Source organism: Podarcis erhardii (assembly GCF_964252035.2).
Source record: "Podarcis erhardii genome assembly, chromosome: 9".
NCBI lineage: Eukaryota > Metazoa > Chordata > Lepidosauria > Squamata > Lacertidae > Podarcis > Podarcis erhardii.
In genome coordinates this window covers 41,391,765-41,406,795 of record NC_138512.1, presented here as the reverse complement: position 1 = coordinate 41,406,795, position 15,031 = coordinate 41,391,765, and the positions used below count along the sequence as shown (strand labels likewise).

At 43.0% G+C, this 15,031-nt stretch overlaps 1 protein-coding gene across 3 annotated transcripts in view; it reads right to left on the bottom strand.

Annotated features, from left to right (window-relative positions):
• LRBA (LPS responsive beige-like anchor protein) overlaps positions 1–15,031 on the bottom strand; it is a 367,500-nt gene that overhangs the window by 285,688 nt on the left and 66,781 nt on the right. For all 3 annotated transcript variants that reach the window (XM_081875163.1, XM_081875165.1, XM_081875164.1), the window contains exons 23-25: positions 6,097–7,107; positions 5,196–5,371; positions 462–615 (exon numbers count right to left, since the gene is read on the bottom strand). In XM_081875163.1, coding sequence (XP_081731289.1) covers positions 462–615; positions 5,196–5,371; positions 6,097–7,107 — 1,341 coding nt within the window. The remainder of the gene's footprint in view (positions 1–461; positions 616–5,195; positions 5,372–6,096; positions 7,108–15,031) is intronic.

Below are 15,031 nucleotides of genomic sequence, written 5' to 3'. Positions count from 1 at the left end.
AATGTAGCACTTTCACAAAAGTAGGGAAACATTGGGGGGTGGAGTGGGACAGGCAACCTACTGGCTGGTACTCCAGACCAAAATTCCTTCCTTGAACAGACATGAGCACCCAACAGCTGTGCAGACAGTAAGCAGCACCAGAACACTAAGCAAAAGGGTGAAGGGCAGCAGTGAAGGCATAGCAGCAAATTGGCAGGGTGGTGGTGGTACTGACCACTAAATAGGTTAAAATTGGACCAGATGGAGATGATCTTACTAAGCCATCTTGTCCAGTACCTTAGAGGAGTAGATTGCAGTCAACACCACACAGCCAGGTTGCCCTGTGCTGCTCCACAGACCAGCTCCCCTTCCTCATTCTTAGCTCAGTCTGAACATGGCAGTCAGTGTACTATAATTCAAAGCACATGGTGAAGCATCCTCCCACAAGTCACCACTTCTACATTAGAAAGTGAATTTCTTACGGTAGCAGATGTAGCAGCAGAAAGCAAAGGTAATATGCCACCACAAGCCATAATCATATTATCCATCACTTGAGAGATGAGATGAATTGTGTTATGTACAAAGATGACATTATCACTGCTATTGACGAAGTCCATCACAGTCTTGGCAGAGTGGCTGATCAAAATGAAAAACACAGTATAAAAATGCAGGATTCATGCAGTTTCAGTTGCACTTTTATGAAGTATTTATTTGTCATTATTTTTTAGTCATATACCGGCAGAAATCTATCTATAGCCAGGAACTACACACCAGGATCCTAAACTGTCAATGCACCTTCTTCTTGACCTGAAAATGCCCTTTCCTTATGCTTCTAATCCTCTGCAGAACACAGACTGGCAACTGTGTCTAAGTGTGTGGTGAATAATTATTTATTATTATGAAGTCTGATTATCTACTGCAGCAAAAGACACTGTATAAATCATCAAAGAAGTTTCCCTTGAGATATAAACTAGATCTGAACTCAAGTCTCTTAAGAGGAAACTAGTATCTTACGAAGAACTCACAAACTTCCCTTTTTAAGCAAAAAACGATTGTAAAGATATAAAACATTTTTTAAAAAAATCCTGTTTCAACAACTTGAACACATTAGCATTAGCATGGCATTGGCCTCTATCATCCCTTCCTCACAACACCTATATTGTATATTCTAGTACAAAAAAACTACACATATTATATCTTACCAAACATTGGCTTATATTTAAATAATGGGACAACAGACAAGGTGAGATTAGACAGTTATGCTCCCAGAGTCTATAGCACACAATTTCCCCCTTCCCAAATATAATAGATGGCACCATTTAAACAGCACCCTTCATGCAGCATGGGACAGATCCTGGGCTGACTCTGATCTTCCTTGTAGTAACAGCTCAAACCAACATTCAATATTAAACAGAGCAAGGAAGAAAACAGCAGCAGCTTAAGTGCTACTATGTTTGATAAAACTGTGGAGGGGGGAGTAGCATTATATAATAATAATAATAATAATAATAATAATAATAATAATAATAATAATTTATTTATACCCCGCCCATCTGGCTGGGCCTCCCCAGCCACTCTGGGCGGCTTCCATAAAAACCAAAAATACAGTAAAATATCACACGTTAAAAACTTCCCTGAACAGGGCTGCCTTAAGATGTCTTCTGAATGTCAGGTAGTTGTTTATCGCTTTGACATCTGCTGGAAGGGCGTTCCACAGGGCGGGGGCCACTACCGAGAAGGCCCTCTGCCTGGTTCCCTGTAGCTTTGCTTCTCGCAATGAGGGACCCGCCAGAAGGCCCTCGGCGCTGGACCTCAGCGTCCGGGCAGAATGATGGGGGTGGAGACGCTCCTTCAGGTATACTGGACCGAGGCCGTTTAGGGCTTTAAAGGTCAGCACCAACAATTGTGCTCGGAAACATACTGGGAGCCAATGTAGGTCTTTCAAGACCGGTGTTATATGGTCTCGGCGGCCGCTCCCAGTCACCAGTCTAGTGCTGCATTCTGGATTAGTTGTAGTTTCCGAGTCACCTTCAAAGGTAGCCCCACGTAGAGTGCATTGCAGTAGTCCAAGCGGGAGATAACCAGAGCATGCACCACTCTGGCGAGGCAGTCCGCAGGCAGATAGGGTCTCAGCCTGCGTACCAGATGGAGCTGGTACACAGCTGCCCTGGACACGGATTTAACCTGTGCCTCCATGGACAGCTGTGAGTCCAAAATGACTCCCAGGCTGCGCACCTGGTCCTTCAGGGGCACAGTTACCCCATTCAGGACCAGGGAATCCTCCACACCTGCCCGCCTCCTGTCCCCCCAAAACAGTACTTCTGTCTTGTCAGGATTCAACCTCAATCTGTTAGCCACCATCCATCCTCCAACCGCCTCCAGACACTCACACAGGACCTTCACCGCCCTCACTGGTTCTGATTTAAAAGAGAGGTAGAGCTGAGTATCATCCGCATACTGATGAACACCTAGCCCAAACCTCCTGATGATCTCTCCCAGCGGCTGCATGTAAATGTTGAAAAGCATGGGGGAGAGGACAGAACCCTGAGGCACCCCACAAGTGAGAGCCCAGGGGTCTGAACACTCATCCCCCACCACCACTTTCTGAACACGGCCCAGGAGGAAGGAGCGGAACCACTGTATGACAGTGCCCCCAGCTCCCAGCCCCTCAAGACGGTCCAGAAGGATGTTATGGTCGATGGTATCAAACGCCGCTGAGAGATCCAGCAGAACTAGGAAACAGCTCTCACCTTTGTCCCTAGCCCGCCGGAGATCATCAACCAGTGCGACCAAGGCAGTTTCAGTCCCATGATGAGGCCTGAATCCCGACTGGAAGGGATCCAAATGGTCCGCTTCTTCCAGGCGTGCCTGGAGTTGTTCGGCAACCGCTCGCTCAATCACCTTGCCCAAGAATGGAAGATTTGAGACTGGGCGATAGTTGGCCATCGTGGCCGCATCTAAAGATGGTTTTTTAAGAAGCGGTTTAATAACCGCCTCTTTCAGCGGGTCTGGGAAGGCTCCCTCACAGAGAGAAGCATTCACCACCCCACGAAGCCCATCGCCCAGTCCTTCCCGGCTAGCTTTTATAAGCCAGGATGGGCAAGGATCCAGGAGACAGGTGGTTGGTTTCACTCGTCCAAGCAGCCTGTCCACATCCTCGGAGGTAACAGATTGGAATTGATCCCACTCAACTTGACCAGACAGAACTCTAGCACTCTCCCGCCCCGGTCCTGCTCCCATGGTGGAGTCTACTTCTTCCCGAATCTGAGCGATTTTATCTGCAAAAAACTTTGCAAAATCATTGCAGGAGAACATGTGGCCCGTACTGGGCCCCGATGTTGCAGGTGGTTCCGCTAAATTGTGAACCACCTGAAAAAGTCTCCTGCTGCTGTTTTCTGCAGATGCAATAGAGGCGGTGAAGAAATTCTTCTTCGCCGTCGCTATCGCCACTTGGTAGGCTCGACGTTGAGCTCTAACCTGTGTCCGGTCAGATTCGGAATGAGTTATCCGCCACCGGCGCTCTAGCCGTCTCAACGATTGTTTCATTGCCCTCAGATCCGTGGAAAACCACGGGGCTGTCCAGGCTCCATGCAATCGGAGAGGGCACTTCGGAGCCAAACAGTCAATAGCCCTGGTTAACTCCACATTCCAGCGGGCCACCAGGGAATCAGCTGAAAGGCCATCAACATGGGATAAAGCATCCCCTACCACTCTCTCGAAACCTTTTGGATCCATTAAGTGGCGGGGGCGGACCATCCGAATTGGTCCCACCTCCCTGCAGAGGGGATGGGTCACAGAGAAGTCCATTAATCCTCACCCCCCCCAAAAAAAACATGCTCACACCCACATCCTAAGTAAAAGGATTCCTTTCTCCTTGCAAGACAGCTTGTGAAGTTGAAGTTCCTGCATTTACGAAGGTTGCATAGAAGGCAAAATTCAACTAAGCAAAGTACCTGCAGCACTGAGATGGGGTAATCTACACTTCAGAAGACATAATATGCACATTTATTTAAATATAATAAATTAAAAGTCAAGTGATCAATCAACTAATATCTGTTCACAGCCCAAATGACTGGGACATGCACATAAATAAGAGTTTACTAATATTCTCTGCAGTTTTATTTTACAGTTTAACCATTCAAAATGTTAAAAAAAAAAAAAAGGAAACGGACTGACAGTTAAGTCCAGGCACAAATGACTCTGGGGTTGCGGCGCTCATCTCACTTTACTGGCCAAGGGAGCCAACGTTTGTCCACAGACAGTTCTTCCGGGTCATGTGGCCAGCATGACTAAGCCGCTTCTGGCGAAACCAGAGCAGAGCACAGAAACACTGTTTACCTTCCCGCCAGAGCAGTACCTACTGTATTTTTCGCACCATAGGGTGCACCGGACCATAGGGTGCACCTAGTTTTTAGACGGGAAAATCAATTTAAAAAATCTCCCCCCCCCCGCCGCCCCAAAGAGCAGCGTACAGTCTGCACACAACCTCTCCCTGCCGGAGGGGTTGCGCGCAGCTATGACACAAGCCAAGGCAGCGATGGATCCCGCTCGCTGCTTTGGCTTCCTCTTTAGCCCCGCGCAATCTCTCCCTGCTGGGAGAGGCCGCGTGGAGCTAAAGAAGCCATAGCCCCATGCAGCCTCTCCCTGCCGGAGGGGTTGCGCACGGCGATGGCACAAGCCAAGGCAGCCAGCAGGATGGATCGCGTTGGCTGTTTTGGCTTCCTCTTTAGCCCCGCGCAATCTTTCCCTGCCGGGAGAGGCTGCATGGAGCTAAAGAAGCCATAGCCCCTTGCAGCCTCTCCCTGCTGGAGGGGTTGTGCGCGGCTATGGCACAAGCCTGCATTCGCTGCATAGGACGCACACACATTTCCCCTCAATTTTTGGAGGGGAAAAACTGCATCCAATAGAGCGAAAAATACGGTATTTATCTACTTGCACCCAACCTTCCGATCGGCAAGCCCAAGGCTCAGTGGTTTACACCACAGCGCCACCCTGTCTGTCCTTCTGGCAAAACCAGAGCAGCGCACGGAAACACCGTTTACCTTCCCACCAAAGCAGTACCTATTTATCTACTTGCACCCAACCTTCCCATCAGCAAGCCCAAGGCTCAATGGTTTACACCACAGCGCCACCCACAGTCTGCCCTATTTCTATAATTAGCAGAGATCATTATGCTGAGGAATCTAATGCCTAAGATTTCAGAGAAAGCACATTACCTTCTCCACATCTGTACATCTGTTTCTATTGAAAACAGTAGGTCTGTGAGTAAGCGTTGATGCATTTGTGACCATCGGAATTCAGGAATACGAAACATGGTAGACCTAGAGTCCCTTCTCTGTCCATCTGAGGCAGCTCCTGTGCCTTGGCCTGCTGCATCTTGCTGTCTTGATGTCTATACAAATAAAATATATGTAAACATTATGTTAAAAATTCAAATTGAAATATTCCAGAAGACCTCAGACCTAAAAAGTTTGTATAGCTCTAAAATGTAAAATTATGTCTAACTAATTCTACAAAGTGGGAACTACATTCAATAAGTAAAAATGGCAACTAGTTTATACCGATTCTACACACTACAGAGCAATTGTACCACCATTTCTGCCAGCCAAGACAAGAATAAGCAGCAGCTGCTACACCTTACCACATAGGGTGAATATATTGCTGCTGACTGTGATCTCCCTCCTTTGAGGAAGTATGGTGTAGGATGATGGTTTTCCATTGGAAGATGTCTCTGCAGGAGGGAAGCACTTAAGTCCATCACTATTTAAATATTAAATCAGTAAGCATCACTGACCTGGATGCTAAAAGTATGATGAGAGAGTGATGCACATCTTACGCCAATTCTTGTTTAACTGATTAAAAATGATGTTGAGACTCTGACGTGACACTTTGTTCTCAATATTTGTAGCCAATAATCAAATTTATTTTTACAGATCTATAGGAGTAGACCAACTCTTTTTCAGCTAAGTGTTGGTCATCATTATGAAATACATACCTACTAAGAAGAGAACTGTGGTCTTTTTTTAAAAAAAAAAGTTACGTAAATTGATCAAACACCTTAAAATCCTGCAATATATTTAACATTTTTAGATGAAGTAACTGAGGTACAGAACCTACCTCAGGGAGGGAATGAAGAGGTTGATTTACTTCCAGGCTGGTGCTGGACTTTAACTCTAATCTTTCAGTATCTGATGCCACACTGGAAACGTCAAGCTTTGCTATTTTCTTGTCTGAAACCACCACCGTTTCTGAAATATGTCGCTGCATATTCTCTACCGTTGTTTTGGTTTGAATGTTATCAGTATTGTTGTCATCTGCCTTCTCTGTAATATCTGCATTTGGTTGAGCTTTCGTATCACTAATTTCAGAAGCACTGGTCTCTGGCAAAGCATCTGACTCTTGTCCTGTTTCCACAGATGCATCAGAAACTTTGGGTTCTAAAGCAACTGAAACTGGTTCTTCCAATGTAGCAGTATTCTGCTGTATTGCTGGTGCTACCTGGCTTTCCGACAAGGTATGATCTTTACTGAGTTTAGGAGCACTTTCCTCTGAGGTAAAAGGTAGGCTGCTTTCCTCTTTTAAATCAACAAAATCTTCCTCCTCCTCCTCCTCCACTTCTGGTGTTAGTTTTTCTAATATTTCTGGGCTTTCAAGTGTGTCTCCTTCAACATTTTGTGAAGGGGATTGTGCAATGGCAGCTACTGTCTCTTCCTCATGATTTGCTTCAGTGGTTTCAGAAGCAGCTTCTGAATCTTGCTTTATTGCTTCAGCCTTTAGGGGAAGTTCCAAGCAAGGTGCTTTACTTAGATCAGGAGTTCTCCAACCATTTTCTCCTTCTGTTTGCTTTTCTTCGTTCATTTCCGAGTTAGCTTGTTTTTCAAAATCAGGTGGTCTACCTTCAGCGTTCAGAGTACTGTTTTCTACTTTGCCATTCCCAACATCATTGGCAGAAGTAACAGCTTCTTTTGTTTCCAGGTGCTGCTGCCTTCCTGTAACTTCAGCCTCCCTGCTGGTTCCTGAGATACTTCTAATTAGAGTTGATGGACCAGCACCAGAGTCTTCATCTCCTTTTTCTTGATATTCCCTGAACATTTGAGAAAGGCTCTCCTTGTGTATTTCAAAAGTTACCTTTGAAAAGAAGGATTTCAATTCTGTAAATGTTTAAAACTTACAACGTAGCCTACAAATTCTTCTATAAAGCCCCCCCCCCAATGGATAGGTCTACAACTTCGCAGAGTGATCATAAATATATGTAATTATAACCGCATAATGCAAGATAACCGAATGCTGACCCTTATAGTATTAATACAGATTGAACCATTAAATGTTATTGACTTTTTGATATTTTATTTATACAGAGTTTAAATCTAGAAGCCATTTCAATATTCAAGACAACCTTTACACATAAACACGGTCATTTAAATTGCATACAGTTGTACCTTTGAAGTTGAATGGAATCCATTCCGGAAGTCCGTTTGACTTCCAAAATGTTCAGAAACCAAAGTGTGGCTTCCGATTAGCTGCAGGAACACTCACTTCCGGGTTTGCAACGTTCCGGAACCAAAACATTTGAGTACCAAGGTGTTCCAGATCCAAAGTATGACTGTAGTTACAATCACATGGAAAGGGAGAACTGGGCCCTGCCATTATATCTCAGCAAACCCACAGTGCCTACACACTAGAGATCACATAAGCAACAGGGAAACTGCCAGGTAGTATTCCATTCTGTGGAACCCTGTACAATCCCTGTACAATCCGCAGGCTCCTTACTATAGATGTGATCTTAAACAATTGACACTATTTAGGTGGCCAAAGGAAGCCTTGTAAATCAGTCCACTAAAGTTAATAGCCTGCTGGAAGCTGGCACAGAAATGCAATTCTGTGCTGGATACAGAGGAGAGGGCATCCTCTGGAATCCTATTTGGTTTCTTTATAGCAAAGGAGCAAAGAAGAGATGAATTAGGTACTGAGGATTGTTCCGGCCCACTCACTCACCAACATACAGTTACATGGCAAACTAGGCAAGTGACTACATTAAAGGCGGTTAAGGGACTTTAAATGATAATAACAACAGGCAACTCCCCATTTACGCAGGGGTTACGTTCCGAAGCACCATGTGCAGCAGCGGATGTGCGTAAGCCCCCCCCCTTGCGGTGCCAAAAACGGCACACACATCAGTGATTGTGCGCAAATGGGAGGTGCCTGTCCATCGGGAATTGAACTCACTGAATTTCTCACAACAGAGGTATATACCGTAAGTGGATAACTTATTAAAATAGAAGAATTAGATGCTTCTACTCAGAATATACTATAGCACAAAGGTATTTTTCTTAAATTCAACCAAGCACACATGTATTTTTTTACGAATTTGTTATTTTTGTGCTATATATAACACTACAGTAACAATTCAGGTGACATGCTGGAGACATGATAATGTCAATGTAGTATGAATAATTTCCCTGAGAAAAAATTGAGTTATTCATATTGCATATTCAATCACCAACATCAGAGAAAATAGATGGGGTGAAAGTAAAGTAAAATCTCTTAGGTAGATACACACACCCCTGATTGAACATAAGGCAAAGGCTGTTTGTTAAACGAAAGCAAATCAGTATTTTGCCTCTAGTTCCTATCATGCATTCATACTCTTCCATTTAGTTCACTCTATCTTTTCTATGTCAGCAATATATTTTTCATTCATTCCGACAAAGGTGTGATGAGTTGAAAGATTTATAGCTCAGGTTTTTAAGATTCATTTCCCAAAGAGATGCCCTGAGCCCTGCAGTGTTTTTCCATCAGCTAACTTAGTATCTACAGCATTAAATATTCCCTTAGGCAAACTAGTCTCAGAACAGTAAGCTTTGTCAAGGATATTCATGGACACCTTTTCATTCAGTAACACATTACATATTCTTCACTTGGTGCTTGTAAGAAAGAGCGTGCCTGCCTAGTGTACAGAATAATAAGAAGTAGCAGAAAAAGTTCCAGAATATTTTCTTTTTTATAAAACCACAAATTCCATTGCAAAATATATAGCATGTAAGATTCCCCCCTTCAGAATGCACTATACATAACAAAAGGATACAAAAAGAACAATAGTCCATCACTAATTAGATTAAAATCTGGCTTTGAGAGGTGTGTGTGTGCGCGCATGTACACACACAGTCACAAACATATATATTCATTTTTCAATTAAAAGCTCTCAAGACAGGATGTAGTTTACTAACTCATGATAAATTTGGGGGGGGGGGGAGAGACTCAGATATTCTCAGATAGGCTGCCTTATACAAAGTCAGAACATTGGAATGTCTACCCTGACTTGTAGAGGTTCCACAAATCAACTTTTCTGACTTATTTCATTGCTTAGACTGTGAATCATCTTGTTATAATTTTGCCTGTCTATTTGCACACATGCAGTTTATAGTTAAAAAGTGACTGTTGGCTATGAGGCTCTCCTAGACATTCTTGGAGCTTCTGTAATGCAATGAACAGCTAAAGGAGAAGACACAAAAGGCTGATAGGATCTCAAGGATCTGCTTGGGAAAGCCTCACTTGCTTGTGATCTTGGGCAAGAATAATAAGGGCTGGGAAATGTGTGGAATGTTGGGCAGGACAGAGCCCCTGGAAGTGATTCTTGAGAGCTCATATTCCCTGCCCTGCCATTTGAGATGCCAGGTATTCTGCCCATGAACCATAGCTTGTTTCTTAGGGTTTACACTGATTGGCAGCAGCTCTCTGAGGTTTCAAGCCAGAGCCTTTTCCGGCCACACTCTGAGGTTCCAGGGGAGTGAACAAAGGACCATTTGTATGCAGAGCTTATGCTTTACCTATATTAAAATAGGGGTTCATAGTATGGTTAGTAAAGAACCTACATCAAGAATGGGGAAATGTGGCCTGGTCCAGATATTGTTAACTCCCACCATTCCTGACTACTGGCCATGCTGACTGAGGTTCTTGGGAGTTGTAATCCAGTAATATCTAGAGGGCTGACATAAGCCACTGATGAAAAGGCTTGTGAAGTGCTCCACACACAGCTACTGGAAAGTTGACTTGAGTTGCCAGTAAATCTCCAAGGTCAAGTACCTTTAGTTTTCTCTATGAATTGCCACAGATACAAAATTTCAGAGAGTCATGTTTTTCCTGTATTTGCCCTAACAAACTGGTATTGTGGCATAAGCTTTCATGGACCAGCTTTCACCTCAAGTAGGTGCCCCTACTTCAGTAGGCTCTAGTTCACACAAAAAACTTCTGTCTTAACAAATCTTTAACAAGTCTTTAAACTTGCAGAAACAATCTAAAAGTTGTAATGTTAGCCAAGAGAGTTTCACATTTACCTGTATCAGGCATTTTTATATCTCCCTCTAGATGTTTGCTACTGTGAAGCTGGTAATTCACAATTAATTACCAAATATTGCTTTAAATTAGCAAGCTAAAAGGCCATTCATTAATCTTCACCATCATTTGATGCCTAATCCATAGCCATTTGCAACATTTGGAAAGCTCCTCTATGCACTACTAGTTAAAGACAGTTGCAAGCTAATAAATACAACATTGCCTTCTGCCATTAATTTTAACTTAATTTGACATTCAACATTCACTAATTGCTAGACACGAAGATTAGAATGCACTGTACAAAAAGGTTATGGTGACATATTCTGTATTAGAACTACAGTGCACATTGATCAAAAAGTAGCTATTTGTTAAGATTTCACATTTGTTATTCCCCATATCTTATGCTTATATCGCATATATACAATGAGGTCAAGACTCAAGAAGAAAGGGAGGCTGGTTGTTCAGCCAAGCAACAGAACACCTTTTTTTGTATGTAACAAGGTTTACTGGAAATTAGCTCCTGTGCTGCTAAACTCCATCAATAAGCTATTCATAATTCCAGCAAATGTTGCTATTTTTTATCCTAATGAGAGCTTTATTGACTTGTTTTTCCACCCTCCTAGGAGCAACGCTAACAGTTCAGGCCTGGAAACTCTCTACACCATTCAGAAAACAAATCAACTTTGACTGGAGGCACCAATACCTGCTGATATCAATCCCAGGGAAATGAATCCGTCAAAGAGGAACAGAGGTACTGTACACACAAAAGCCTTTGCACATTCTGGCACCTTCCCCAGCATAACAAATCATTTGGCCCCCATACTGGCAAGCTTCTTACAACACAGATCAAAAGACTGTATTAAGTCCAAGCCATTTAGCTTAACTGTCAAAACACAAATGAAGTTACTTTTTTTATATTGCATTAAAATGTTTTAATTGACAAGATTAGCTATTATGACTCATACCATATTGTGACGTATTTAAGGTGTGAATTACATTGTTGGTGGGTAATATTTTTTTCAAGTGTTATAAAGCAAATTATGGCCCTCAGAAGCAAATGAGCCCATTTTAAGAAGACAGGTAATTTCCCCACAGTCCTTCATATTTTCTTTGGTTGCATGTATGGGCAGCACATGCACAAGTTGTGTGTACTGGTGCACTGTGACCCTGTCATATGAACCATTGCCTTGTACTTTGACTTATCTACAGTGGTACCTCGCAAGACGAAATTAATTCTTTCTGCGAGTTTTTTCGTCTTGCGAATTTTTCGTCTTGCGAAGCACGGATTTTGGAAAAGCTTCAAAAATCACCAAAGTCTTCAAAAACCTCAAAAAAGGCTACCACACCGCGTGCTATGAGTTGCTCCTCGAAGTCAAGTCGCAACTGCACCCCATGAATGCATCCTGAGTATTAACGGTTTTAAGAAAAAGGAAACAAACTTGCAAGACGTTTTCATCTTGCGAAGCATGCCCATAGGGAAATTCGTCTTGCGAAGCAACTCAAAAAGCGAAAAACTCTTTCGTCTTGCGAGTTTTTCGTCTTACGAGGCATTTGTCTTGCGAGGTGCCACTGTATATGGGAAAGTCAGAATCCAGTTAAATATTGTTGATCCATCATGCCAAATGTTCCTAATATGTTACTATTATTATACTATATTGACTGCTTTGCATAGGTTACTGTTTAGAAATTAAATCCCATAGTTATAGCACAGTACTATAACTAATTTTTAAAACTATTGTTTGAGGGCACACAGCAGCTTGGTTTCTACATCATAGTAAGCCAAACTCTGGTTTCCTGGAACTGTGCAAACTTGTGGTCTCCCATAGAGAAACTTTGCTCCTGCCCCTACCTTTTTTAGTGCCATGCCATGCTGTACTAAGCCAAGTTTGATCATTAGGCCTTGCAAAGCCTCACAGGGCATGCAGAGCACCATGAACAGGACTTCATCAGTGCTGGCAATCAGCTGACTTGTTAGTTATTGCAAAGTCCAGTGCACAGCACTCTGAAAGATCCTACAATAAGCTGATCATCAGGTCTGGTGAAGTCCCTTGCATAGATCATCAGGGACTGCAAAGCCAGGCGCTTGCAAGGCCAGGCTCTGCAAGGTCTGATGATGCACTAATTGTCAGGGCTTGCAAAGTCAGGTATGTAGTGCTTTGTGCATGGTGCCTGCAAGCCTTTCAGCCCACCTATGTCTTTATCTGCCCCACACCTGCTTTATATATGATATTAGGTGTAAGACTAGTGAGCAGGACTTGGCTAAAATGGTCTTGTGAGTCAAATGGAAAGGTCCAGTGGCTAGAGGTTCTGCACCACTGATCTACAGAATAAAGATTATATTGAAGCTTGAAAAGAAAGTAGAATACATAGGTAAGAGAGATGAAAGGAAATGGGTGTTGACTACTTGAAATACACAAGGGTTGTGGTGCTTCAAGTAAGAAATACAAAAGAAAGGTTTTGCAATCCACCTTGAGCACTTCAGTGGGAAAGCAGGGTGGAAATATATCTTTCTATATACATAAAAATAGAAGGTTGTCATCACACCACAGCTTGTGTGGCCATCTACAAGCAGTCACACCAACTCCAACATGACAACAGAATGGAAGGTAGGCAGGTGACTAAGCAAGCACTAAAGGTGGCAGGGGGGTCAAGCAAGCTGTTTAACAGAGATGGGGAAATACTTCAGAGAGTCATTTTGCCAAATAGCTCTCTATCTCCCCGCTCTTTTAAAAGGAGTCGGGGATTGGAGAGAGCTATGAGGGGACAGCGGTGAAGGGAGTAGGATAGGAGGTTTGGGTGACTTATGGGATAACAAGTGAGGGGATGGATCAGGGGTAAAGGAAGGAGGGGCTGGGCAGGTGTGGGGAAGCAGGGTTTTTTAACAGGTTGATGAGCGGCTTAAATAAATGGGGAAGAAATAGCCATCATCAGTGAGACCATTAAGAAAACCAGATTCTGGTTGAGACTGGTCTGTCCTATTATCCAGGAACAAATCTGGCTTTTAGCCCTTGAAGAGGAATGCTCAGAACAAGCAGAAAGCTTGTTGTCATATGTCGCCATCTAGCCCTGTATTTTCTACTCTGATTGGCAACAACCACCAAGATTTCAGGTAGACATGTTTCATTTCACCTGCTGCCTAGCAGGATTGAACCTGGGACCTGGCAATAAAGCATGTGCTCTACCCCATAGATTATGATCGTCTTTTGAAATTTTACATTCCTTTCTCCTTTCCTCCCAATCCTGAATCCAATTCCTCTGCTTTGTTTTTTTGGTGCAAGCTGAGCAGCAGAAACATAGTGCCATCTTCCTTCAACACTGTGGCTCAGTTCAGAAGACAGCAATTAATTGCCTTCTGGAGTATCACTCGGGGTGGGGAATAGGTATGAAGCCCCATCACAACACTGTTGTACTTGAGCACAATTTCCTTTCCCCATAGTAGTGAATGGCAGTTATAGACAATTATAAAGGGACACAATAAAGAGGAAATCTAAATATGTTGCCAGACCCTGGCGATACCTGTCATTAGGAATTAAGCCTGCTCCTATTGGCAGAGGGCAAATGCTGGATTCGATTGCAAGCCAACTTGTGAACAAATCCTAGAATAGCAGCACATAATGTTGTGAACCAGATACATTTTCTACTAAATGTGTGGGCAAGGCCAATGTTCCTCAGTGCTCTTGATCCTATTCATCCAATATACCGTAATTTCATTTCACCATAAGAAAGAGTTAAATCTGGGTATAGAGGTTGTGTGTACTATTTATCCTTTAACAGATAAATTCATATGAGAAGATTTGTCTCAAACTTTTTGTTCATGTTCAATCAACTTAGAATTGCATCCAACAAAATCTTTGCGCTCATAGATCAACTTCTACAAGCACAATGGAATTTTTGCTCCCACCACCTGCACCAGTCCAAAATCTGCTCTGCAGAAGTAGGGGAATGTCATAGTGGATTTGAGGAGGGCATGGATAAAGAGAGGGAGGGGACATTCTGCTGTGCTCACATGTGCAAGGATTTAGTTGGATACAACCTGATGTAAAGAAGCTTCCATATCAAGTGGTTCCTTACACTGACAGTTTTCTTTAAGATCTCGCATGCTCATATTTCCCTGCTGATTTGGGCTATGGTTCTTTGTTTGAGTTAATGAATTATTTTGTTTCCCCTTATTTCAGCTCACTCATTTATCAGGCAGGGTCCAGGCTTCTGCTCAGCTCATGCTGGAAGAAAGAGGCTCCTATGCCTTCTTAAAACTGCCAGCTGTGGAACTGCAATTCCACAGGTGTGTCTGGCACCTTCTTTGTATAGCTTTCATCATACACTGGAAAGGCTATTCTTCTGATATAAATTGTTTTTAAAGGATTTTAATACAGCACAATCACATCTTACGGATATTTAACTTGCACAATTTCAGTCATACATGGTTCAAGGCAGGCTGGCTGAAACTACACAAGTTAACCCCCTTGGGTATACACAATTTCCATGTATACGTGGAACCCTTGGAATTGAAACCCAATGTAAGATGTGATCGTACTGTACTGATATTTTATGCAGTTGTAACACACCCTTACTCTAAAAAGTGAGTATGGACCTATGTGAATAAACAAAAGATGAAACCAAGAACAAATTCGTGATTTGTCTGGTGGGAGAGAAACAACAAGCCTGGACTTGGAAGTAATGGAATGTCAAATCATTGCTTAACCTCAGGTGGCACGATAAC